The 27429-nt window shown below is 49.6% G+C and overlaps 1 protein-coding gene across 1 annotated transcript in view; it reads right to left on the minus strand.

Annotated features, from left to right (window-relative positions):
- Positions 1–27429, minus strand: part of SLC8A3 (solute carrier family 8 member A3) — a gene marked incomplete at its 3' end in the record, with an annotated part of 117920 nt that overhangs the window by 281 nt on the left and 90210 nt on the right. Inside the window, exons 3-8 of the mRNA XM_082059230.1 lie at positions 21984–22087; positions 12616–12633; positions 3007–3131; positions 2389–2488; positions 571–846; positions 5–274 (exon numbers count right to left, since the gene is read on the minus strand). Of these exons, the coding sequence (XP_081915356.1) occupies positions 5–274; positions 571–846; positions 2389–2488; positions 3007–3131; positions 12616–12633; positions 21984–22087 (893 nt within the window). The remainder of the gene's footprint in view (positions 1–4; positions 275–570; positions 847–2388; positions 2489–3006; positions 3132–12615; positions 12634–21983; positions 22088–27429) is intronic.

The following is a 27429-nucleotide window of genomic DNA, read 5'->3' on the forward strand; positions in this document are numbered from 1 at the left end:
GGGCCTCCCAGCTCCCCCCCGAGGTGGGGCCGCCGGCGGTAGAGGAGGACGCTGATGCAGATGAAGGCGAAGATGGTGAAGAGGGTGACAGAGAAGGCCAGGGTGCCTGCAGACACCTGGAACTCCTGCCCCTGTGACGCCCAGTAGATTGCCGCCACTGACCATGCCAGCCCGATGCCCAAGAAGACGTTGACGGCGTTGCTGCCCGTGACGTTGGTGATGGAGGCGTCAGCGTACACGTCCTGGATGGCTGCAGCTTTGCTGGCGAATGTGTCTGGGGTTGGGGGAGGAGGGAAGGAGAAATCACTGAGGGTCTGACAGGAGAAACAAGCAACCCTTCATGTCTAGGGGACGAGGGAGGCTCAGGTGTGGCACTGGCAAGATCGGGACATGGACCTCACCTGCTGCAGGCCCCCGTCCCGGATCCAGGGACACCATGTTGCCACAAAGTGGGGTGCAGACATTGCCTGGGGACAGAGTGCTATGGAGCTCCTTCCCATCCCCATGACAGAGCTGCTTCCCTCAGGGCAGGGAGGTCCTTCCTCCCACCCCATTCCTTCCCCACCCCACCTGGTACTGAAGTGCCGAAGGCGACGAAGACGACAGCGGTCACGGAGTCCTTGAGGCCGATGGTGCAGCCGAAGTGGGAGGCGAGGTCACCGATGACGGCCGTGAGCATGCCAATGATGAGGATGGAGACGATGAAACAGGCCCAGCCGTTGCAGTACTCGGTGGGGGGCACGCAGGCAAACAGCACCTTCCAGAAGACCGTCAGGAAGTGCATCACATAGTCAAAGCAGGATGGTAGGCGCTCCTCGCCCGACTCGTCCTCATCCTCATCACCCGCTGCAAACAATGTGAAAGGAGAGGTCCAGTGCTCATGATGGGATGGGTCAAGATTACAGGGGTGGGCTGCAGACCATGCTTGGCCCCCCTCCCCAGGGCTCCAGGGATGCTACCCTGCTGGGACAAGGCATCATGAAGCCAGCCACAACAGTGGGGTCAGGGCACACGCGGTCCATCAATAATGGGTGAGGCCTGGGGACAGGGGTGCCTCCTCCTGGGACAGCCCAGAGCCTGCAGGGCTGGGGAGTGGCACAGCAGCGTGTTGTACCCATAGAGGGGCAGCCCCATTGCCGTACCCGTTCCCATCCACAGGCAGTCACATAGGATGTGGGCAGCCTATGGAGATCACTGTGGAGGGGCACCATGAAGTCACACAGGCAAGTGATGCTTTGAGGGTGTAAAACAGCAGGAATTGAAAGAAGTGGGCAACAGGAGTGACCTCTTGGTCCTCCTGCTCCAGAGCACAGTCTGGTCTCCAGCAAGAAATTTCATCTGTGTGGGGGTATCAGCAGCAGCACTGTGGCCGCTTGGAGGGGACCCCTCCTTAGCCTAGTGGGGCTGTTCAGCCCCCAGGCTGGAAGCACGGCAGGTCTTTGTGTGGATACAGGCCAGTGGAAATAATCTGGTAAAAGAGAAAGCAGGTAGGGAGCACAGAGCAGATGGCATGAGAAGGAGAGAAATATAGGAGAGACGCGGGCCTACTTGCTACAAGGATGGAAGTATTGTTTCCACAGAAGCAGTTTCTCTTAATTGCTAGAAAGAAGAAAAGTGAATATCCCACACCTCTTCTTTCATGTCAGAAAAAGCCCCCATGGCCACTGGTGACATCTCCCACTCAGCTGCCTGTCTGCCTGCTGCCTGCACTATGGCTGGGGGGAAAACAGCCCTTCGGGAAAGATGCCAAACTGTCAAAGAAAGGTTCAGAAAGGTGTCTGAGTGTCATTAATGGCATGGGCATGCCTAAAATATCTGTTTCAAAGCTGCCTGGTTCTGGAAGTGGTGAGCCCTTTCAGGCTTCCTGGGGAAGGGCCAGGAAGTATCTGGCCCTTTCCACCAGCTGCTGCCTTATGGGGTGACATGTCCTGTCTGTACATGGTAACCCTCCCTACTCCCAGAGACTCTACTGGCCATGGCAGACAGGACATCTTCCAGCAGCAGGAGCTATCTGAACAGGACAGCACTGGGCACACCAGGAGCCAGCAGCCCGGCCAGGATGGGATTTTGCTGCCTATACACACTGCTCATCAGACCACTGAAGCTGCAGGAGCATTGCCAGCAGAAGCCATGTCTTGGAAAACTGGAGTCCTGGATGGCTCCACACCAAAAGATGGATCTCCTAGGCTGCTGCCTAGTGTATCAGCAGAAGTCCAGTACAAATAGAGCAGAGAAGCTCTTTGGACTGGCTTTGCTGATGACCACCATGCACACAACCACTGAGCATCACTGACTAGGCAGATGCTGTCTCCTGAGCCCAGGCAGATCTCATCTCAGGCTGCAGGAACACAGGAGATGCTTGTGTGGGTTTTCTGATGTCCCCCTCACCTGCACTGACGGTAATGGCCTCCATGAACTGGTCCCTCCAGGAATGTGTCCCTACAACCAAAGCCAGGTTTGTCTTCCTAATCAGCTTGTCCACGGTGCTCTGTTGTGGGAATAAAGATGCACAGCAATTAAACTGGCTGCTAGCAGGCAAGTCTGGTCTTGCAGTGCACTGTGGTCTCACTGACCCTTCCCAAACTGTTGAGGTGCCACAAGTACGTTCCTACCAGTCAGATGAGGCCATGACTGGAGTTGGGCCCACCTTCTCCCTGGACAGGCTGACCCAAAACTCACCACAGCCTGCTTCTTTGTCACCCCTTACTCCAGAATAGGCTGCTTCTTTCCTTGCCTCCGCCTCACCAGAGACAGCTTTGCTCCTGCCCTCTCCTGCACACTGCTTTCTTCTGCTTCCAGCAGGGCTCCCTTGTCTTCATTCCTTCACCTTTGTCTACCAGCAGCTAAGTCCCCTGGCACTTGTAGGCTTCTCCCATACTTTACTGCACTCCATGCCCTTTACCTGCACATGCAGCCACCCCCAGCCTCCTCAGTTCTGCTTTCCATGGCTGCTCTTCAGTGCCACACAGCTTTCCCCTCCTAGAGGACACTGGGACAAATACTGACCTTGAACTCATAGGACTCCTCAATGATGACTTCTAGTTTTGGATGCTCGCCAAGTATTGGTTTGCCCATCTCTGCAATCCTCTTGGCTTCCTCCTCTTCAACCGTCAGCTTCCTCTCAGCCACCTCTGTGAAAGCAAGGTCAACACCAAGCTGTAGATAGCAGACCTGGAGCACCAGGGCACTGCAAGGTCTTGTCTGCAGGGCCTGCGCGTGGACTTCTGCAGCCACTTCACAGTTTCCTAAGCTCACACAGCAATTTTGGGGGCAGGGGTGGGGTGTTGGACCACAGAAACAAAGGACCAAGATTTCTGAATATCAGTCAGCAAGAACATATCCAACATGTTTTTAATTTATTTAAAACCCCCCACAAATATTTATCTAGCCTGCATTGGAGCTCTTGGATGACATATGCTTTCCCATCACCCCTGCAGCAGCCACATCTTTGGGGAGACTCAGGTACCGATTCATTCTGCCATTTGGCACAGGCATTCTTTAAGACAGCTTCAACACCCTGGCATGCTTCCTGGTTTGAATAAACAAGAGATGGGATCTTTTTATTCCCCTTTGATTAGAAAATCACTGTTAGGACAGGGAAATGCTGGAGAGAGTCCAGCGCAGGGCAACCAAGATGATTAAGGGAATGGAACATCTCCCTTATGAGGAAAGACTGAGGGAGCTGGGTCTCTTTAGTTGGGAGGAGACTGAGGAGACCTTATTAATGTTTACAAATATATAAAGGGTGAGTGTCACGAGGATGGAGCCAGGCTCTTCTCAGTGACAACCAACAGCAGGACAAGGGGTAATGGGTTCAAACTGGAACACAAGAGGTTCCACTTAAATTTGAGAAGAAACTTCTTCACAGTGAGGGTAACAGAGCACTGGAACAGGCTGCCCAGGGAGGTTGTGGAGTCTCCTACTCTGGAGACATTCGAAACCCGCCTGGACACGTTCCTGTGTAGCCTCATCTAGGTGTTACTGCTCCAGCAGGGGGATTGGACTAGATGATTTTTCGACGTCCCTTCCAATCTCTAGCATTCTATGATTCTATGATAACACTCAGATACACACACAGAGTCACAACCACACATGCACACATACATGTTCCTAGCATTTGGAAAAATGAACAGGAAGAAGTAGATCAGAAGCCAAGTGGTGTTTTGCTTTCATGTTACTGGATATTCAGTTTCTTCTGGAGGAAACTACACCAGGACCCCAGTAGATGCCACCATGAGGTAAGAGGGGTGCCCCGTGCAGCATGTGGAGATGACTTTGTGTCAGGCTCACTTTGCTGATGCCCCTGCAAACCCAGCAAGGTGCCTGGGAAGGCTCTGGTTGCCTGGATGGGAAGGAGCACCCCAACCAGCAAGAAGGGTGACCTGCCACTGTCCCTGGCCCTGAACAAGGTCAGGTCTCCCACCCACACACCCAAGCACAGGCACATGCCAATGGGCTCTCTGAAAAGCCTTGACATCTCAAGCAGGAAGTTGGGTTTCCCCTGGCTTTCCTGTGCCTGGACCAGCAGCGGCTCATGAGCTGCAGGACACAGCCCAGCTGAGCCAGCACAGGAGCTGGAGCTCTGCAGAACCTGTCAGGGGATTACAAACGTAGAGCATCTTGTTCTGGCTGAGCAGTGGGTCAGATGTCACCCAAGGTTTCCTGCAGAGTTTACGAACACCCCATGTAATGCCTCAGATGTGATTAATCCCATGTGGGCTCCAGCAGATCTCATACTCACTACCTAAAATCACACAGAAATTATACAATCCCAGTGAAATCTATTATAGTTATAAACTATGCTTTCTCTTCACCAGCCTGCCTAGATTGATTGCAAAGACCATAAGCCTTGCAAGACCTACAGAGTTTATAAAATATGTAACTCCTGTGGCAGGTGACATTATTATAACCCATCACAGAAGCAGAAATAACTACATCCATCATCTGAAATCAATGATGTACATCAAACCCATCACTGCTTATCTCAAAGACAGTGTACTCTGGATTTGGGAATCCCCAGAAGTTTACACATACAGGGGAGCACAACACTTGGAGAAGATGGGCAAGGCAGGATGCCAGGGGACATGGGGGACAGCTGCAGGAAAATATCAAGCAAGCACAGAGGGGAGGAGACAGCTGAGCTGGTGAAGTGCAGAGACGGGAGTGAACCTGGACAAATGTTCTGGTTTGTGCTACACTTGGAGGCATGAACTGATGAATATGAAGAGCAAGATTCAAGTTACTTATATTCACTTAAGCAAGGAGTTTTCTAAGAGAGAGATCTAGAAAGTCGAGTCTCTGCCTCTCTCTCTACCTGTAAGTGTAGGAAGCTGACAAGCTATATCCATCGTTGAAAATGCAGGCACATGCCAGTTGTCATACCATATACACAGCTCTCTCCTGTCTGAGCTCCACCATCACCAGAAGCTCAGGGGAGGAGGCACTCTCAGCTCTGCAAGGCCCAGCCTGGCAGACAAGCTGAGCACGTGCTAACATGTGCTGACAGTACTGAACTGGGCAGAAGCACAGCAGCCGTCCCAGCAGGGCTGCAAAGCTGGGACACGAGGACAGTCTGGCTCACTGCAAGCTTTGCTGGGAAGTGATCACACCAGAAAGGCTGCAGGTTGCAGCTGGCGGCACAGTCCCTTGGGCTCTCACCCACTGGCGGCAGTTGCACAGCACAGAAAGCGAATGTCTGGAATCAGAGGAGCTGCCCTGAAATACTGGGGAATACTGGGCAGAATTTCCTTAGCTTATCAACTCTGGGAGAAACAATGCAATGAACCTCCGTCCCCACTTTAACTGATCTGAAAAAAGCCTTGGGCATGGCAAGACTACATAAAGCCTCATGCAAATATTAGCTACCTAGGCAAGGCTGAGCTGTGGAGAGGTTCATAGGCACATGCAGTGCAGAAAGCATTCTCCTCCCTGTAGGGAGCGATATCGAACACGATTTTACCCCAGAACTTGGCATCTTGGTCATGCTGATTTATGTACCTACACCAGGCAGGACAGTGTGAGAACCGAAATTCTCCTCTGAGGAGAAAGACCCTGACTGTGGCCAAGGAAGCTGGGCAAGCTGCATGGGTACCCCTGTGTCCCTGGCCAGCAGCAGGACCTTCAGCTGCTGGCAGGTGGCTTTGTTGCCTCTGCAAGCTGCTTGTGGCTCACCTAATGATTTGATGAGATGGCAATCACTTGCCAGGAAACTCTCAGAAGAGAGTAAATCAAGGGACATGTCCATGTCCAGGAGTGGACAGAGAGGTGACTCCAGGGTTGGCTGCCGCATAAGCATGGGAGCGGACACTCCACCAAAGAGAAGTCGCTGGTGCTTACTGCAGCACTGGAGGGCTGTGGGACTTGTGCTACTTCAAATGGCACCTTGTCAGTGGAATAAGTGCCACTAGAGGCACCCTCAAGCCCTAGGTAACCTCACAGTGAAGGAGAAGCTGAACAGTAATGGAGACCTCCAGCTTGCTGACAGCACAGCCACTTAGGGCAACAAATATGATTAAGGGAGTGGAGCATCTCCCTTATGAGGAAAGGCTGAGGGAGCTGTGTCTCTTTAGCTTGGAGGAGAGTGAGGGGTGACCTCATTCATGTTTACAAATATATAAAGGGTGAGTGTCACGAGGATGGAGCCAGGCTCTTCTCAGTGACAACCAACAGCAGGACAAGGGGTAATGGGTTCAAACTGGAACACAAGAGGTTCCACTTAAATTTGAGAAGAAACTTCTTCTCAGTGAGGGTGACAGAACACTGGAACAGGCTGCCCAGGGAGGTTGTGGAGTGTCCTACTCTGGAGACATTCAAACCCGCCTGGACACGTTCCTGTGTAGCCTCATCTAGGTGTTACTGCTCCGGCAGGGGGACTGGACTAGATGATCTTTCAAGGTCCCTTCCAATCTCTAACATTCTGTGATTCTGTGATTCTGTGAGACATGAATAATGGACGCCCTGCTGTCAGTCCCCAGCTCCTCTGCGGTGAATACAGTGAACGAGGAAGCAGAGAGAAGAAATGTGGTCACCCAGGAAGGCACATCAAGGATGTCCTATGAGGGCAGCTGACTGAATACCACTCCCAGGCTGAATCTTTCAGCGTCAGCTGTAGAACAGGCATAGGCAGCATCCCCAAATGGGTACCTTGCAGAAATGTTAATAGATGAAGGTTGCAGACAACGAAAAAGGAGGTAATTCCTTCACACTTCATTAAAAAGCAGTCACATTTGTGAATGTGCGACAGGAAAGCAAAGCACAGAAACTCAACAAACTTCAAAGGTGCACCTGAAAACATTGAACCTGCCACTGTATTTTTACTAAGCCTCTGACCTGATGCAGAGGACAGAGTTTGAATTGCATGTCAATATTGCACTGGATCTTGCTCAATGCACTTGTGCAAGTGATCCATAGGTGCCACACACCAGGCTACTGATAGTCCTCTGAATTTCGAGCAGTACCATTTGTGGCAGGAAGGACAAGCTTAAGAGCCCAGCTGACGCATCTCTTGCCTCAGTCTGTACTTGCCATACAATTAAGGAGAGAGTTAAGCACCTCCAAAGAGCAATACAAAGCACCTACATGAATCTGCCACTTCTCCCTACTTACCATTTAGGACACTTGAGCACCCTGTAGCACGAATCAGTGCAAAACCTCTTCAAAATGCCAGACCCCAACCTGTACCTGGTACAGGCCTGCTGGGTCTATCTGTTCCCATGGGACACTGAGGACTGAGCTGAGCCCTGTGCACAGAGATTCAGCAGCTGAGCAGGAACAGAATCTTGCAACACCCCAATGGCATAGCACACTCCCGATGCTCCTGCCGTTCAGAGAAGCACTTCAGCCAGCAGCACTGTGCACCAGTCTGCCGTCAGAGCTGCAGGAGGCCACTGTTTCTGCAGCGTCTGTGGGGCACATTCCCACATGGGCTGCGGTAGCCACAAGCCCTCATCACAGACTTTTTAGAAGGGCATGTTATGAAAGGACAAGGGGAAATTATTTTAAACTAAAAGAGGAGAGATACAAACTAGAAATGAGAAAGAAATTTTTTACAATGAGGATGATAAAATACTAGAACAGGTTGCCTGTAGAGGTGGTAGATGCCCCATCCCTGGAGACATTCAAGGCCAGATTGGCCAGACTGACGAGAGCTCTGAGCAACCTGATCTAGTTGCTTATTGCAGGGGGGTTGAACTGGATGAATTTTGAAGGTCCCCTCCAACCCAAACTTTTCTATGATTCTATGATCTTCTGAGGGACTGAGTGTAGGGATGGGAGTCTTGGAGGGCTCCTCCAGGAAGCAGGGACAGAGCATCGGTGAGGTCTGTCACGCATCACCCTAATGTACCAGCCTGCAAAGAAGACTATCAAAGGCTGTGATAAATAAAACACAAGGGGCAGGGGGGAAAGACAGACTTCTAATTTGGAAGGTCAAGTCTGTCAAGGTGAATGCTGCCAAGCTGCAGCTTAATTATTAACTAGCCTGATTTCTGTTTGTATCAGCATCAGTACCTTCTTTTCAATGTGGATTGCACCCTGGACTCCCTGCTGTCAACCCCAATTAAGCCTGATAAGGTCTGGCTATGCCCAGCAAGAACAGGAGTTTGCCAGGATCTTCTGGGCTGCCTCCACCTCCTCCCTGGGAAGGCGAAAGTGGGGAGAGAAGTACTCTGCTCCTCATGCCAGGGAGCCCACACATTTGAGAGGAGATGCTACAAGCGGGGGAGACTAACAGGTCTGGTCAGATCAAAGGCTAAGTAGAAGGAATGAGAATGAAGTTTGCTTTTGCCCAGGCTGTAGCAATAGCCACAGCTGACACCCAGTAGGTGCTGGACTCAATACTTGCTTGCAGGAAGCAAGGAGAAGTTTTTGGTTAAACCACTCCATGTTCTCACTCATTCTGCCTCATTCAGGGTCATTTCAGACCCTTAAAGGTAGGTCAGATGAGAGGGGCAGCAGCTCCTAGTTATGGCTTTGCCACTGCTGTGCTCTGCAGTCCTGTGGGACGTGTTCCTGCCACGCTCACTCCTCTGCTCTCTCACCAGAAGAATGCAGATATTTGCAAAGTGCTTTCCGACCTACACATCATAAGCAGGTTCTTTTTCCAGGTGAAAGGGGAGCACCAAGCAGTATTCTCACACCATGCATTGCTCCTGGAAGGTAGGTACTCCCTGAGTGCTTGCTAGCTCAGCCTCCTTCAGACTGGTGGGAGCAAACAGGAACCGGACATTGACTGTGGCCCTCTGAACACATCACAAATCAAGTAAGTTAAAGCCTATTTCCATGGGGGTAATCTGGCCACTACACTTTCTGAGCTGAAACAGGCAATGGGAAGGCCCTATAACACTGTCAGAGAGTAGCTACCCATCACCTAGGCAATGCTGCAAGACTAACAAACAGCCACAGACCAGTTTGTATTCCCTGGCACTTTCTGAATTAATTGGATTTAAATCAGCAATGTATTCATGAAAGATTGCTGTGAAGGCCATTTCACACCCCTCGAGCTAACTCGTCTCCATCCATTTCTAGAGCAGGCATGTAACTGCATGAAGGTCACCCCTTCTGGGGACTGCGCTGCTAGGAGGAAATTGAAATAACAATTAAAATGGGATTTTTTTGGTTTGGTTTGGTTTGTTGTTGTTGTTGTTGTTGTTGTAGCAGCTCAATAAAATATAATCCTGGCCAAACAAAGTAAACAGTGAGGATGAATGAGTTCCTCTCTCCAGAGTGCTGTCAAGCCATCAGTCACAACTGGGGAACACTGCTGGCTAAAACACTCTGACTTTTGAGGTTAGGATATGGCTATGCCCTTTACTGAAGCACATGCACATGCACAAGCACCGGCAGTCTAGGCTGCTTTCTAAAAAGGAATCTGCTTACTTAGCCCTAAAAGCTATTTTTGAGGCATACTACATCCTATATACATGCCCCAGCACCCTTAACACTAACTGGGAAATGCTTCACATTTATGAGAGGGAGGCTAAGGCACAGGGCTGGGAACTGAGCATTATTTCACTGCTGGCTCTGCCTTGAGATTGCTGTTGACATGACGGTCTCCGACAGGCCAGTCAGCTGGCATCTCTGCTCCCCAGTCTTTCCCACTGCAAGGTGGACCCATGAGTTTTAATGCATAAATAGAGAAAAATATCTAGAAATATTTTCTTTGATCTGGGTAAATACATGGAAATGAGGGTAGAGGAGTGTCCACTACTTAGATAATTCCTCATCCTTTTAAAGATCTGAACTAGCTAAGCCCCAAAACTTGCAAGCCAGATCTCTGCTCAGGCTTTCAGTGACTTTTGCAAAGGTTGGGAAGACCACCAGAGCAGCTCATCCACTGCTGGCAACGGCAGAGACAACTGGAGTAGCTAATCACTTTGGTATCAAATATTTCCCTGTATAAATAGTGTACGGAGAGATCATTGCCAGTGCCTAAAACAAAAGGTTATGCATCAGAGAAGTTAAGAAAAAAACTAGGTTTGACTCTCAACTCAGTCCACAGCCATCCCATACTGCTGTGGTCCTCAGCAGCCCCAACAGCTGGCACTGGACACTTGGCCAAGCAAGTGTTTCAAAAGCTTTGCACAGCCTTGCAAGTCTGGCTTGAAGAGCTCATCTGGAGGAAACAAATGCTGAGCTGAACCTGTGCCAAAGGCTTTACCCTGCCTTGTGTGCTTTACTTTGCCTTGTGTAAAATTCACAGACTTGTTTACCAGGGAGAGCTCTGCAAGGTGTAGGGGCAGAGCCAGGATCTTCCATTTACACCCAGATAAGGGCTCCTGGGACAAGAGAGGTGTTTTTCTCTTGGGCTCCTCCACTGGGGCACCCCAGGGCTTCTGCAAAGAGATGGGGCCACTGCAGTGAGTGGGCGCTGTATCGCTGCTGGCCCTGCAAGGGCTTATGAAGATGCAGGAGGATGAAGGCCCCAGGGCTGTGAAGGAAAGCCAGGACTCTGCAGCGAAGGCAGCCCCAGGGAAAGGGACACTGCCTGGGAAAAGCTGTGCGAGCTGTTACAGGAGGGAGGGGACGAGGAGCAGGACCAGCAGATTTCACTGAAACGTTCAATAATGCAGGTTTTTTTTACAAAGATTCCTGCGCATCCGTGTAATCCAAATCTAACATGACACAGACTAAACGAGGACGTCACTTCTCTCCCCACTGATTAGCCGTGATTGCCGCTGACTGACACTTCAGCACGTGCCTCTGCGGCAAGCGGGGCTGCAGGGACCGAGCACCATCAGCTCGAACTGTGGGTCAAGCATGTGCCCTATGCATGGAGGGCACCCCAGGGCAGCTCGACAAGGTGGGCACCCCAGGGACCAGCAACTCCTCAGACAGAGAGGAGGCTTTTCTTTATTAACTGGAAAGCAACTTTCCACAGCTGGTGGCCAAGTTCTTCAATAACAGCTGCCAAAAGCAATCAGGCTGGATCACAACACAGGGAGGAAAGTTATGTTATTTTAATAGAAATTATTTGGTTCCCAGGGTTCTGATCAAATTAGGCAGCTACTGAATTAAAGCAATGAAATTACTGGGAAGGAGGCTGTGCTCAACCTATTTCCAGTCCTCCCGGACCCGAAGAAGTAACAAAGGAAAACGTCCAAACTGCTTCGAGGAGCTTTCCGTAAACACCCTAAGCTGATATTTGGGGAGCTGGGGACTTCTGCCTGCCACTAGCAATTTCCTAATTAGCCTAATATGTGATGAGCTCAGGCCATCCCCTGCGCAGCAGATTTGGCATCCTCCAAAAAGCAGCAGAGACTGAAGCTTGTGCAGCAGATGCTGCTCCTTTGATTTGCAGCACAGCTCAGGCGTGATGAACGCTTTGGCTTTCAGCTCTACTTGCAAACCTGTCAGACTCGAGGTCCTGTCTGTACCCTGCATGCCCGCTCTTATCTTTTGACAAATGTTTCTTTAGTGCAAATTCAACTGTAATCATTTCTGCAATTGAAAGAATAAGAAAAATACAGGAGGCATACAATGCACTGCAGTGGGATCAGGACAGACCAGTATAACATGGATTTGGGGCAAGTAAGATAGGGTCAGTATTAACGCACATAAAATCCTGCCACTGGGAGAGGAGATGAAGAGTGCAGAGCCAGAGCTGAGGGTGAGAGGGAAAGGTGCTGATGCTCATTGTGCCATGGTAGTGCCATCCTTGTGCTGGGGGCACCCCTGCGACCCCCAGGACAGGAGGGGTGATGTGTGGCCTGATCCTGCATGGGAAGGGGACACCCATGTGAACTGTACCCTCACCCACCCCAGAAAACACTGCCCAAGGAGTGCCATCCCCCGTGCAGAAAAGCCCCATGCTCCCCAATGCATCAGCACAACCCAAGCCCCAGAGCTGCCTGAAGAGAGGGTCAAGTCGTGGCCCCATACCAGAGCTGCATGTTCTGCTTTGAAGCCCTGTCTGGGTCATTTCCTAAAACCCTGGGGAAAAATCTGGAGTATGGGGAATGCTTTTAGACACCAACCAATCACTGTCATTTTCTTAATGCATTGCTCTTAACTAGTTCCTGCTGGACATGAGCACCACGAGCTCACACAAACACAAACAGACCAAAGAGGATGAAAACAGAGCCAGAGCAGGCAGAGGAAAGGAGAAAAAGCACTTACCTTGGGTGAGCAGCAGGGCTGTGGGGAGAGAAGAAAGTGAGAAAGACAGGGAGAGAGAAGAAAAGAGGGAAAAGTTAATATTCCAGGGGGAAAAGCTGTTTTGCAGATGACGGCTGTCAGTGAGCAATGGACATGGTGCAAGGCAGCGTGAGCTCACCAGAGCTGCATGCCAGGCACAGGTTGGGACGCAGACCCCACAGCAGCAAGATGGAGAGAAGGCTGGTAAGCACTGGGGCACTGGCTGCCCAAAGTCACACCCCCCCCCGCCCAAGCAAAGGCAAAGGGATGGGATGTGGGTGAAGAGTAGAGGGGAGGGGAAGGGAAAAGTGGGGGGAGACTGGTTACACTTGCCATCGGGGCCTGGCATGACCCAAGCTGACCTGAAGGCACACAAAGTTCCCTCAGTTCAGCCAGAAGTGTGTGGTTGTGGCAGGGCTTGGCACAACTGAGGAGTGCCCAGTAAACCTGTGAGTGGCTGAAAAGACAGGGTGGCCAGGGACGATGGGCAGTTCACTGAGAAGAGCATCATCAGGGCGAGGTGTTGATAAAATGGGTACTGGCCTCCAGTGTGAAATGGGGCAGGGGGTAATGTGGCTGTGCATCCTTCCCTGGGACGCCCTGGCTCACCCATGCCTATCCTGCATCCCACAGGTACCGCTCCCAGAGGGTCAGGGTGCCAGAAGAAGCACAGGCACATCACCGCTTTGAGTCCTCCTGGCTCTCTTTGCTCCCATGTGCAAGTCTGCCCAACCATGCTGCACGGGCACGAGCTGTGCAATGTCATCGCAGTGGGATGCAATTGCCTCCTAGGAAATGTGACCACATGGTCCTGTGAGATGAGAGGTGGGAGGAAGGCAGGAGGAGTGAAGGTCCTTGCAAGGGATGACGGTACCCTGACTTTCCACACAGGCACAGCCTGGTCCTGTTGCTGCCATAGGCAGTGACCTCCTGGTCCTCCTCTGACTTGATTTCCCCACTGCCCAGAGCTGTCACGAAGAAACATCTGGCAGGATCCCTCTTAGGTGCTACCCCTAAAAAGCCCCAGCCTGCATCCAAGTTTCAAACTAACTATAGGAGAGTCCATATAGCAAAAAATACAGAACCCTCTTTGAGAGGGGCCAAGCACTAGCTCTGTGCCTCAGCTTTGACTTCTACCTGTCCTTCAAACAGCAAACCAGTCCCTGAAGATTTGGTTGCATGCGATGACAGTATTGTAATTACTAATACTTATGCACTTTTAGTCTCAGAAGCTTGAAACTCTGTACAACAACTGAGTCAGTATTAACAGCCCCATTTGACAGATGGTGAAGCAAGCAAAGAGAGGCTAAAGGGAACATTTTGCAAACTCGGAAGTGGGCTGGAGTCCAAAAGGGCTAATTTACCTGGACGTAACAGTTCAGGCCTCTGAAAAGCAGGCACTTTTATACAGATGCACCTAATTGTATCTGTGCTGGTTAGAAAGTGATTTTCTAAGCTATTTGTCAAAGGTTGCACAGCACATCAGTGGCAGAGTAATCCCCATGTTCCAGCTCCCAGTCACTTCCCCACTCCATCAGGCAGCATCCATGGGCACAGTTTTCCCAGCAGCCTGCAGAGAGTCATTGTTCCAGTCAAGAACTTCATCCACCTATCCATCTCCCTAGCTGGGAATACTGTGGGCACTCCAGGAGATCTCGCTTATCTGTGTGGGCAGGTAGAGATGCAGTGAAAGGGGAAGGTGCAATGAAGAGGCTCCCTACTGAGCATCCCTTGTGTTTCAGGGTCAAATCCTTTTGACAGTCAAAAACCTTTTGGGGAACCATTCCTGAATACATTCTGCAGCACATACAGTGTCACAGAGCCATGAGAAGCAATGAGACGTTTGCTCTGCCCACTCCACCTCCTGCCCTCCACACAGCTCTGCCTGCAAGTCTCCAACAGGCTTGTAACTGTCCCTTGTAGCATGAATCTTGAATCTCCTCGTAGCTCCATCCTACTGCAGCTCCATGCAGCACTGTAGCCTCCTCACTATTCCACAGTCTTCTGGTTCTCCAGACAATGTGGGGAAATTTAATTTGCTTTTTGCAATTACAAGCATTAGTACAATGGGTCAATTTGGTGTTCAAATTTAATATCATGAAATATAACTGGGCCTCTAAGCTACTGTGGTTATTAAAAAAAAAAATCATTAGTTCCTCTAGTTTTGTAAAACTGTTATTCTAGTGCTCTGGGATTTGAGTTTATTTTTTTCCCCATTTGCTTTTGAGCCTGCAAAAGAACTATTTTCTCCTTTTCACTTATGATATGATACATGAATATTTGAAGAAGCCTATAAAGCTATGAATGAAACATCAATAATACAACATGCAGAAAACCAATGGATTATTTTATCTTTATATTTCTGAGTGAATGCTGTGCATGCAAGCAAGAAAATTATTTCACGGACTAAAGCTTCCTTCCTGCCCATGCATCTGCTAATGTGCCCTTAGCCCTGACCTGTAATGCTTCCTGACAGCCCATCTGGGGATGCTGTACCTGTACCAGCCCCACTGATGGCCCCTGTGCTGTTCCCACCCCACAAGGCTCCCTGTGCTCCCCCCAGCCTGGACTGCATCCCTCAATCCCTCCCTCCCCAGGGTACCTCTCCCCCTCCTGCACTCCTGCTCTGCACATCACACTCCTCACAGAGCCAAGTCAGCCACCTCATTGCTGTTGGCATCTCAGGTGGTCTCAGAGGCTTGACGTGTATTCTTACAGGGAGGTGATAAAATTAGCTCTGCAGTAAAATTCAAAATAGCAGTCCCAAGTATCCCTTACCCAACCTTTGCATGGCATGAATGCAGACAAACATGCATGCCCATAGACAAGGTAGGTGACACTGAGTGTGTCAGGAGACTCAAAGATTCTAGTTCCTCCTTTACTGGGATTTCTCTGCCCTGCAGGCCTGGTGTTTACTAGACAAAGTCAAAATTGTGTGCACAAACTTTGCACTAGTGGACTAATAAACTATTTCATCTGCATGTTTTCAGTGTACTTTTGGGTCAAGTCTTGCTGTGACATGCATGCTGGTGTGGGTTACAGATCAGGAATGAAATTCCCTCCTGCTTTAATTCTACTAAAGCCAAAGAAGGTTAAACCAAGAAGAACCAGGTTTGGGATGGGAGCAGATGGGCAGATGGGCAATCCTGTAGTTTACAGCAACTTGATGTGCCAAATGCATGTCATCACCTTTTTCTAAAGAGCGAAACACCTTTTTCTGCTGTTTACCTTGCAGAGAGATTTGACCACTCTGCATGCTTTATTCTGGACTCATTCTTCATTAACATAAATCTTTTCTAATCCATACCCCTAAAGACTCCATGAAGCCACTGCGTAGATAAGAGGACCCTTGTTAAAGGCCTGGGATTTACAGAGTGAGCTGAAATGAAAGAGAGGAGGCTGGATTTTGAGGAGACCCTCAGTCACACAGGAGGGCAGTCACAGGCAACAAAAAGCCTGCACCCTGTGTGCACCCAAAGGAGCTCAGTGACGGTGCAAACTGCAGGCTCAGCTCCCCAAGAGGTAAGCATCCCCCATCTTCCAGATATAACTGTCCACAGGCTCTGCCTCCAGATTTGCTCACTGAGGTGAGCAGACTGTTTCCCTAATGGACTGTGAAGAGCTACAAACATGTTTTTTTTATAGGCTAAACAAGGCAGAGATTTTGCAGCATTAACCTGAATGCTGTTATTATTGAAGTCAATAGCAAAGCTCTTGCAGACTCCTTTCCTTCAGGGGAATCAGCAGTGTTTAGCTTAATCACAGAGTTGCAAGCAAATTATTAAACCTTCGGGGAAGGAGGTAACAGCAATCTAACATTTCTTTGCTCTTCCCATCAGCAGCTGATGGAAGAAGTTTCTCAGCATCTGACTGTACTTCAGGAAACTTCAGCACGTGTGCTCACATATCAATGCAGCTTATCGTACCCAGGCAACAAACCTTTGTACCAAGTCACTTCATTTTGTCAATACTTTGATAGAGATAACTTGCTGGATCAATCCAAGCTAGGAATCCTTATTCCTTTGCAGTTTAATCCTTACTCTGTAACACTCAGCCACATCCTCCCTCTGGGGCACAAAGCTTTCCCAGCGGGGGTGCTGACACTTGATTAAAAAGAGACATGTAATGAGATTTGTCCATACCAGCTGACTCTGTCCTGGGAGGGCTGAGAGGGCTTCGGACAAAATCTTCCCAAGACAGGTCATGCTAGTGAGCTGTTTAATAGTGCTTGCCAGCCACCTGTGCTCCTGTTTCCAGTGAAGTCTATCTTGTGGGAGACATGCTTTCTGAAGCAAAATTTGGCATAAAGGATGTTGGTCCCTTCTACAAAGCTTAACTCTCAAGATGCAGTCTTCATGCACCAGCCCTGAGGATGAACCTTCCACCATAGTGCCATGAGCTGACTTTTCATGAGCAGATGCCCAATCACCCTCATGAAACATGATTTTCCAAATGCTGTTTTCACCATTATCTGCTATCAAGCGAAATACCAAAGTAGCCTCACTTGCCATTTGGGCTCCATCAGCACTAAGACCAACCACAATTTAAGCATAGAATCCAACTTTTTCCAAGGAAAGCAAAGCAAGTTTTTATCCTGTAATCAAGGACTGTGGACAAAGTGTGAAAGCTGATGTGTGAAGAAAGCATTTCTCCAAAGTCCTGCTGGGCCAACAGTAGCAAAATCCTTGGTCCGAGATGATACCAGAGCTGCCATGAGAGCAAGAGTCACACCAACAGACAGCATCTTGTCATAAACAAAAAGACTCATTTCACTGCAGGAACACTTTTAAAAGGTGCTGAAAAAAGGATGCCCAGAAAGGTGACTGACGTTGCCAAGAGCTTTCAGAGCCCTGCAGCTGGGATTCAGTTTATGTGACTGCACATAGAGAGGAAAGGCGAGACAAGAAGGGTTCAGAGAGTAATTTCTTAGAAATGGAGACGACAAAAAAATCAGAAAACCTGGGAAATGTCCAGGAGGATAGAGAAAAGCAACATTTACAATCTTTGCCAGGCAAAGAATGTGAGTCTCTCTTTGATATCTTTTTACTCATTCACTTCGATATAACAAGCTTGCAGCAAGCACCATCTTTGCTAGTGCTCTTTGCATCTGATATGCCACCACTGAGTCAGTATTGGTCTTCATCACAGACTGGGCTGGCAAGATACCCATCAGAGCTCTGTTCTCATCTCTTTGAATTATTGAAGCACACCAACAAAAAGAGCTGCTAAAGTAAAACTACTCAATGTGATTTGTTTGAATGATCAGAATGTCTTTGAAAAACTCCAGCTGCAGAAAGCAATCAGTGAAAAAGAACAAACGGACTGCAGGACAAGGTTTGGTATTGTAGATGTAACATTTATATAAGGGGGGAAAGCAAAGAGCAGGAGTAAGTGGTCAGCTCCCCTTACAGCCAGGGTTAACAACTGAGTGTCCCATGGCTCAGAGCAGCATGGCACTGATACAATTGGGGGTGAACAGTGAGAAGCAGCATCAGTAGATAATGGAAAACGTTTCAGTCAAAAGGCTGTTATGTGTTGTGCATGCCCTGAGCAACCTGAAGACAGGAATTTGTGCTTGGACCAGCGCAGGTTCCTTCATGAGTAGAGATGTTTTCCCCTAGTAAGGTGCTCACAGGTGCAAAGAGCAAGAGCAATAAGCTGAATTTCCTGCTGAGCTCTTGGCCCTCACAGAGCCCCTCCTGGAGACACACAGTCCCACTTAATTGTGCAGCTCAAGACAAGGTCATTCCCCTCCACCCAACACCTCCAGTCAGGGCAAGTAGAGTCCCCTTGACAGGTGGTGACTGCTTTGTACTGGCACATGTATGGGACAGCACAGCTAGTAATGCAAATTAACCATATGGTAGCGAACCCTAAATCTGCTTTCTATCCCCTTTCACTGTGTGTCCATCAGAAACTCCTGCCACCACAGCCAGCAGCAGTGTGGGCACCCTCAGGGACAGAACAGGGGATTTTAATAGCATGGGGCTCCAGACCAAGTTCTGCATCCAAAATAAACCTTCCAAACTCTGCCCCAGGCTGGTTTAAGAAGCACACATCTATTCCCCTGATCACTGGCCCTGCTGTCAGCTCTGCCTGCCCTTCAGGGTGCCACATTTCATCAGGGACTTCACCACTGCTACCTGGCTTGTGCCCTTAAGGGGAGGTCGCAGGGTGAGTGGAGGCCCTCGGCAGAAAGCTGTGATGGTGCAGGCATGACAGTGATACACTGGCTGTCTCTGTGTGACCCAGATCACAGATTACTTCCAAACACAACTGCTCTGCTCCCAACGGGGCCAGAAGAGGTGTTTTGAAGACACTACAAAGAGCCATCTGAGAACATCCAATACTCCTACAGCACCCTAAGCTCAGTGTGACAGAGCCAAATGGGGAGTAACAACAAAACAAGGATACACCATCAAGGGAACCATCTTTTGTGCTGCTGGCAACAAACGCGTGGGTAGCCAAAACCCAGAGAGACTCGTCGTCAAAAGCAACCCAGCCTGAACCACACAGGAGAGGCAGGAGCTGTGCTATGTCCTCGCCATGTGAGTTGTGTGGAGGCCCATTCATCACCTCGACAAAACCAAATGAAGTCCCAGACAGGCGGCTGCAGTTTGGGATTTTCCCCCATCTGCGGTGCAGGGCAATGGCAGTGTCCGCACAGCGCTGCAGGAGCCTGTTTGCACCATGGTGGCTGAGCTCACCTTGCACCTCAGGGGCTGTATCGGTCGTGTGTGTTCTTTGCAATAAATAAGCCATCCAAACTCTGCCCGGGCAGCAGCACGATGACAGCAGGAGCATGCACGTGGGAGTCTGTGTGAGCATCCTTTCCCAACACTGCACAGCAGGTTGGGTGCTGCCCCGAGCACCTGCGGGCCCCTGCACGTCCCAGGCTGCCAGGACCACTGCTCATACGTGTGCCCTGTGAAGCTGCTGGTGACAGCAGTGATCACTCCTGATCACTTCTTCATGGGAAAGCCTTGCGTAGCTCCTTATTCTTCATCCCAGGCACAAGGTACGCTCATCAGAGATGCTGCAGCATGCAGTGCTAGGGAGCTGGGGATCTTTCCAGATGCCCTGGAATTAGTGTAGCGACTGTGCCACCTTGTGCCAGCAACATTTACAAGTACATTTTAATCTCCCTCTTATTTTAAAACCACGGTGCTCTCAATCTGACTTTTCTCTAACAAGGCCAAACAGGGCTCTGTGTCTCTTCCTTGACATGGTCCTTCACTTCCTCTGAGTAAAGAGGGTCCATCTGAGGGTGCACCTTCACCTCTGGCAGGGAAAGCGGCTGGCTCTGTATTGCACATCATTTAGTCTGGCTCTGATCTCTGCTCTGTCTGTTGCAAACCAGACAGTCCCGCTGACTCCAGTTGATGCTGGTGTAAATGAGACACACACAATACGGCAAAATGGCATCGTAGTCCTAATAATGAGGACATTTTACAACTGAACCACCTTAAGATCTATTTGGACTTTTTTCATTTAAGTGCTTTTATGCAGCCAGATGCAAACCGGCCTACAAGGGAAAAAGTAATGCAGGTGTTCACAAAATCCAGCCCGATCCTTACTCTGTATCCTGAAGCTCACTGGTTTAGAAAAAGATGCAGGGCTCACAGAGAGCAAGCATCTGAGCAGAAACTTCAGTGTGATACTCCAGGCTGTTGACTGCATAAAAAGAAGAGAGACAAACGAAGGTGATTTTTCTCCTGTACCTGCTGAGATGGAGATGGGAGCCCCGAGGACGGGAAGGGGCATGTGTGGAGAGGAGACAGCCCAGTGTGGCACTTTGCAGTCATAGACTCAAAGGGCTTAATCTCCTTAAACTCCCAAGAAGAAATCTGAGTGTAATATGGCTATAGGGAGCAGGTGCCTACACAGAAGCTATAGCATGCTACATGGTTCTTTAATCTGATGGAGAAAAGTCAGAAAATAACTAGTGGCTACAAGCTAAGGCCAGACAATTTCTGCCTAAAAGCCATGCCTATATCTTTATCCTGGAGGGCAATTAACTGCTGGGACATACCCCTATGGGATACGGCACACTGGTCACCACTGCTGATCAAGTTGGACTCTGGTGAAACCTGAGGGCCTGTGCTCAGCACACAGTGAAAACTCACGCCCCTCATTGCCTGTGGGCTGCATGAGATGGTCTAAAAGCATTAAACTATGAATCTTCTTTGGGGTGACATTTTACAAAACCACGGATGCTATATGACATTGTCATGCTAATGTGAGCTGTGTGTATCCTGAATGTCCTGCAGAGCCGTGCATGGGAGCTGGGACTGGCCAGGGGGCAGCTGCTGTGCTGATGAGATAAGAGGCATTTCAGGAAGGGAAAGCTGTGCGATGCACAGGCAACTGCCAGGTGCTCCCATCACCTGCAGCAGCACGTGGGAGGAGAAATAAGCCTGTGGGCACAGACGTCTGTCTCTACTCCGTATCAGACACCCGGAAGGTGGATTTGAATCCCCTTTTGTAAAGTGCTTCTGTTTAAAGCTTGGCTTTCCTGGATGATCTCACACTCTCTTACATGCAACCTCATCTGGCTGGTGAAGCCAATGGCAAGACTCTCTCAGTGACAAAGGGGTCAAACATTTATAGGACAAGGACAAAGATACATCTAGGCAAGACACAACTATTAGTCAGGGTTTACTCCCACTATTATTCTGCTCTGCTGGGAGATCCTGGGTGTCTCTGCTGATGAAGTAGGACCTCAGCAGAGCTACACACCCTGTGTACAACAGCCTGTGATTGCTTGCAACACATTAAGGAAGTTTTCAGGTGAAAGAAGCATTTTAAAAATAAAAGCAAAGCAAGATACCTCACACCTTCCCTCTTCTTCTGTGGGCTTTTCACTGTACCTCATAGGGACTTAAGTGCACCCAAGCAATGCCAGTGACAGGCAACAACAGAGGGAAGGACAGAGGGGCATACGGGAGGAGCCAAAGGGGCAGCCATGCATTACGCCCTTTTCTTGCCTTACACATTCCCCAAGGTCCTGGCAAAGGAGCAGGAGAGAGGAGAATAGCAAAGGTGTGCTCAGAACAAAAAACAGATCAAGACAAGGAAACCCAATCAAAATAATTCAGCTTCCAAGGCTCAAGCATTGCACAAAAGGAGGATCAGAAGTAAGCTGGGCTCTAAGAGGCAGAGATGACACCAAAACAGGGTGAGAGCAAGAATACAGGAGGGCAGAGAATAAAGTCGATCCATCTATAGGAGGAGGAGAAAAGGAAGGAGGGGAAGAAGGAGAAAGAGGGTTATATTTTCTAGAATTGGGGTTTGGAGACTTGATTCTGATTTTTTTTCTATTTTCATTTTTTCCATAAAGGATCTCACACCTGATATTCCTCGTTCCATCCATTTCGGTTCACCAAGGGCAATGAAGAAATTCTCCTGCCTTTCGTACTCCTCCTCATCTACTATCTTAACCCTTACGGTCTTCCTGTAGGGACAACAAGAGAGACAACCATGTACAGCTGGCTGGAGGCGAGGCGGCAGCAGCAGCAGCAGCGGTGGTGGCGGTGGCAGGGAGGGCTCCTGGCACACAGCCCATTCCCGGCAGGACGGTGCATATCGGGCTGCCTGTTGGACACGGGGCATCCGTCACAGCTGCTCCTTGGGGAGCGGGAGGGTGTTAGGGAGAGAGGGGGCTGGCAAGGGGGTGAAGAGGGAGGGACATGGGGTTGGGGGGAACAGACCTTGCTGATGGTTAGAGGGAGGTGACTTCTGCAGCACATTTTTTTCAGTGTCACATGGTAATGGAAAGGTATTAGCTGCCTGGAAAACACCAGGAACCACCCTGAGGTACCCACTGCATTTTGGCTGGAAGATCAATTCCTTCTGCTACTCTCACAATTAGTAATAACTCTGCAGGGAGTCTGGGCTGGGAGCTTTCGGAGAAGAGAGAAAGATGGGCACTCACAGACACAGTTCCCCAGTGGGGTGAGGTGGGTCTCTGCTGGCAGGCTACAGCGCTATTAGCTGTGAAGGAGACTGATATTTCTAATTTCCATTTTTAAAATGGCACATTTTATTGCTTTTTCTCCTCAATAGCATCTGCTTCTTCCCCCTCACCTGTTCCCTGAGCAAGGACACAGCTTTCCCAGCGAGCAGGCAGTTTTGGTGGGACCTTGTGGCCAACACAATGGGACTAAAATGCCTCCAAGGCTTGAATGGAAATACCCTGGGTGCTGGAGTGGGGCTTACCCCTTCTTCCTGCTGCCTTGATTCCTGTGTTTATCTAACATGGGTCTGACCAGGACATCCCATAGGACCAGGGCCAGGCAATGATCTCCTGAGATGCTGGATGTTTTTCAGCCAGCATTTTCCTGCTGATGCTGCAATATTTGCTTGGACCCTCCAGTGGGGGATGGCAGGTGGTCCCTTTCACACTGCTGCAGAAATACAGACAAGCAGGACTGCTCTCCATCCTTCTCTCTCTGACCCCCTCACCACTTTACCTCTCCCTGGCCCCAGCATCGCTCCCCCCACAGGTACCATGTGACACGGTGTGTGCGCACAGCAGCATTTAGGGCAGAGCAGGTGGAGATAGAGAGACAGAGGAAGAAGAGGAGAAGAGGAGGAAGGAGATGGAAGAGAAGAGGAAACAAGAACGTTAATGTTAGTCTGGAGGGCCAGTACTACACCTTTCTGTAAACTCATATCCACCATCCGGGGGCTCATCAGCTCAATGAAGAAATTCTTGTTTTTTTCATACTCCTCATCATCAATTACCTTGATGTGAACTGTTTTGCTGTGGATGGAAAAACAGTAAGTGTCATAAAGTGGAGAAGGGAACAGAGAAGCAACAGTGGAGGAAAATAAAGAGTTGAATGGGGACGTTAGAGAGTCAAAGTTTTCTCACCCACTGAAAAAGCTCAACATGGCCCTTGAGAAAGGCTAAAGCCCCACTCCTGCAAGTGACACTGCCCAATTTTCTGTTTAGCCCAAAGGCATAATGGCAGGCCACACTGTGAAAATCCAAGTTAGACAGAAATAGCTCTGATCCCCTGGCAAACCAGCGAGGGGCTCAGGAGCTGCCAGCATGGCAGCTCAGGGCTCAGCATGCGGGCAAGGAGGTCTCCTGGCCAGCAGAGAAGTAGACATCCCTCACCCTACTACCCACTGCACACACACACACACACATGTGCAAAAGCAGATGCATAAGCACACACACATCCTGCAGGCACCCTGCTGCTGCACCCCTGTTGCCAACATGCACCTGTCAGGCAGGCACCTACCGGCCGCACAGGCCATGGGGAGACTCTGCAGTGCTGATACGTCAGAGGGAACTCCAGGTGATGCGGGTTCATCAGCTGCCAGGGAGCCGATCCTACATCCTACATCTTTCCTTAGGCAAATTTATTAAGAGTTCTTGGAGCATTTTGCAGGAGAAGAATTGCTGAGCTCACCATGCCGTGTTTTTTTTCACAGCAAATACGCACCTTATGCAGAGGTCACCATCCCTCAGCTTTCACATGCAAACAGAGCAAGGGAAATGAACTGAAGGCAATGCCAGCCTGCTGCCTCCTTCCAGCCAGAGCTACACTGTCAGGGGCTGAAAAGGACCCCTGCGCCTCTCCCACCTCCCCCCCCCCCCCGCCCCCCACTTTTCTGGTAGCTGCAAGGCTTCATGCAGTCCCATCCCTCACTCGTGACAGAAGGGATTGGTGCTTTTATTCCAGGCTGATCTCACACTCTCCTACATGCAACATTGTCTATGTGTGCACTGATAGGCACGTATAATTACATACTTGTATAAATGCAACCACTGTAAAGCAGTATGTGCCTGCCATCATCTCAGGGCTCCTGGACTTCCAGCTGGGCCCAAACCCAACCTGGAACTGCATTTTTTAAACAAAAAGTCACTTCCACTTAAAAACAACTGTCCCCGAGAGCCACCAGGCCAGTGCGCCTCCTGCTGGTGAATGACCCCCCTTCCCACAGCTCCATACCCACACATGGCCCTGCAGCTATGACCTGCCCTCACTTTCTGCCCATCCTCAATGTTCAGATCAGTCCCTGGTGCATTTTGTACACAATTGGTCTTGGCTGGGGATGGAAAGGAAGAGAAGAGCAGGACTGACAATCATAGAGTCTGGAAAAATGGCCTCGAGCTTCAGATCCTATGTGCCTCAGCCAGTAGCCCTTGGCATTAAATATACCCAGCATCTTTGATCACACAGCACTTCAGAGAATGAGAAGTCCATCCCTGCATCCTGGGGGTGCTATGATCCCCATCCTGCAGATGCTGCTACTGTGAGCAGCCCCCTGAAAATCACCATTTAACAATGGAGAATAGGAGGGTTGATAAATTGTCATCACTGCAGCTTGCATTCCTACTGATACCACCAATGACCACAAAATTATCCAGCCCTCCTCCAGTTCGACTCAAGTCACAACTGCTCCTGTACTCTGATTACAGAAATCCTATTCCCTGTGCTGGCTCTTGGTTTTGGTCTGGTCCCAAACCCCATCTTTCAAATGATGGCATATGGGATAGGGAGAAGAGTCTGGACAACCATCAGTGCAGGAATATGCAAGGCACATCACCTCTAATTCTTGTTTCTAAGATAAATCAGCTTTATTTTTGACAGTACCCATATCCTGCACTAATGCCAGCAAGCCTCCTTTGCCTTCTCCAGACCCTTTCAATCCACTAATCCAGCCTGAAGGACATAGGATTTTAAATGATATGTCTCTGGTGTAAATGTTGGTGTTTGACTAAGACTTCATCACAATGATTTTGTTGCATTTTTTTTTGGAGAGGTTGACTGAATTTGGCTTTAAAACAAGATGTTGTCTGGGCCCCTGGTACTTCGCAAAGCTTGTTCAATTTGCTGAGTTAAACCTAAAGCTGACTCATAGCTCTGAACTTTCCTTGCTCATATACTACAAAACACAAGGTGGGATTTTCAAAAGCAGCCAGTACTTCCTGAACGTGGGTTGCTTTTTAAAATCCTATTCATAATTACTATTGCTTATGCTTTTTCCATTCTGGGAGCTCCAAATTACTCAGTATTGCCTGTCTGCAAAAATTTGCAAAAAGCCCACAGACCTTGTTTCCCAGGGGCCAGCTTAGGTATCACAACAAAGCTATTCTAAGCCTTTATGCAATGAATATTATGCATGCACACCATTTGAGTTTGCTTTCATACAGCAACCTTTCCTTCCTTCCTTCCTTCCTTCCTTCCTTCCTTCCTTCCTTCCTTCCTTCCTTCCTTCCTTCCTTCCTTCCTTCCTTCCTTCCTTCCTTCCTTCCTTCCTTCCTTCCTTCCTTCCTTCCTTCCTTCTCTCTTTCTCTCTTTCTTCTCTATTTCTCTCTTTCTCTCTTCTTTCTCTCTTATTCTTTCTTTCCTGCTCTTTCTTTTTTTTTTTTTTTTTTTTTTTTTTTTAATGAGGTGACTCTCCCATCTCCATGAGTGGTGTGTGCAGCTCATTTAATGAGGACACATGCCCAGCAGATGATCTCCCCAGCCATGTGCTGTGTGTATGGAAAGCCTGATTTCACATGAGCCCCTCATCTGTGCAATGAATACTCAGAGCTGTGTACTCAAGGAATAATGACTCACTGCGTGCACATTTTGTTAAATACAGAGAGCTCTATACAGCCTACTAAGTGGTGCCACAGCAGTGAGATTTCCTTGGAGTACTGCCTCTTTAATATTAAAAAAAAAAAAAAAAAGGTAAAGAAAGAGGAAGAAGATGTGGTGGGGATCCATAGGGAGGATGCACGATAAAATGCTGGCTTTGCAAAGCAACTCACCTTGGGACAGGAAAGTGAGAGAGCAAACCCTCTGGACTCCTAGATCAGTTCAGCTCTGCTGCAAACTGAACCATTATCACACAGTAAAGCCTCAGGTGGCTTTTCAAAAAAGGGTGTCTGAACTTAGTGACCAATTCCTGGTTTCCTTTTTCACTATGAGCCATAGGAAAAAAAAAGACCTTTTACCTGGCTCTGAAACAACAGGTGAGAGGCAGAACTTCCACAGACCAAAGCTGCAGGTGCCTTGTACAGACACGGGCAGCACCCTGCACCCCTCACCTAACCTGACTCAATCTCAAAAGAGGAGGATGTGCCCGACCTCTCCAGCTTTGCAGCGAGGCGGTGAGTGCTCAGCAGGCCCCCCATGAACGCTTTGGGGACCCAGCACAGGAGCCCAGAGGTGAGGACTGTGTGGAGTGGGGACCACAGCACCACCCACAGTCAGGCAGAGTGGGATGGGGGGCTCCAGCCAAACCGCAGCTGCTGCCCACTCCTGCTCCAGAGCCAGGGTGTTGCCAGCCTTCCCTGTGCAAGGAGGAAAGGAGCATGGCAGAAGTTTGCAGGACTGTGCAGCGACACCGGGAGGTGGGCGAGGGCTCACAGACCCAGTGCCAGATAACGAGGAGTGGTTAACCTTTCACTGGGATTTTGTGGCAGAGGGAGGAGCAGCATCTCTGCTCCTGGGTCGCTCTGCAGCCTGCGATGATCGGGACACAGGACTGGGCTTGCTCCCTTGCAGGGAAATGCCCTTCTCTCAGCTAGATGGCTGCTCCAGTGACTGTCACCACGGAAAGGTCAGTGCTGACAGAGGACAGTGTCAGTGGCCTGTCAAGCCACCCCTCCCAGCCCACAGAGGCTGGTGGGGCTGCCCTTTCCCAGGCTCTGCAGCATCCCTACCCACTGCGAGCAACTCGCTACTCTCCAGGGCTATGAAAGCAACCATAACTACAGCTGTGTCCTGAGCTGTCATAAATCATCTAGAGGCCAAAACACAGATTGCTCCTGCGCAATCTCATCTC

This window comes from Streptopelia decaocto, assembly GCF_964273445.1.
Source record: "Streptopelia decaocto genome assembly, chromosome: 7".
Taxonomy (NCBI): domain Eukaryota; kingdom Metazoa; phylum Chordata; class Aves; order Columbiformes; family Columbidae; genus Streptopelia; species Streptopelia decaocto.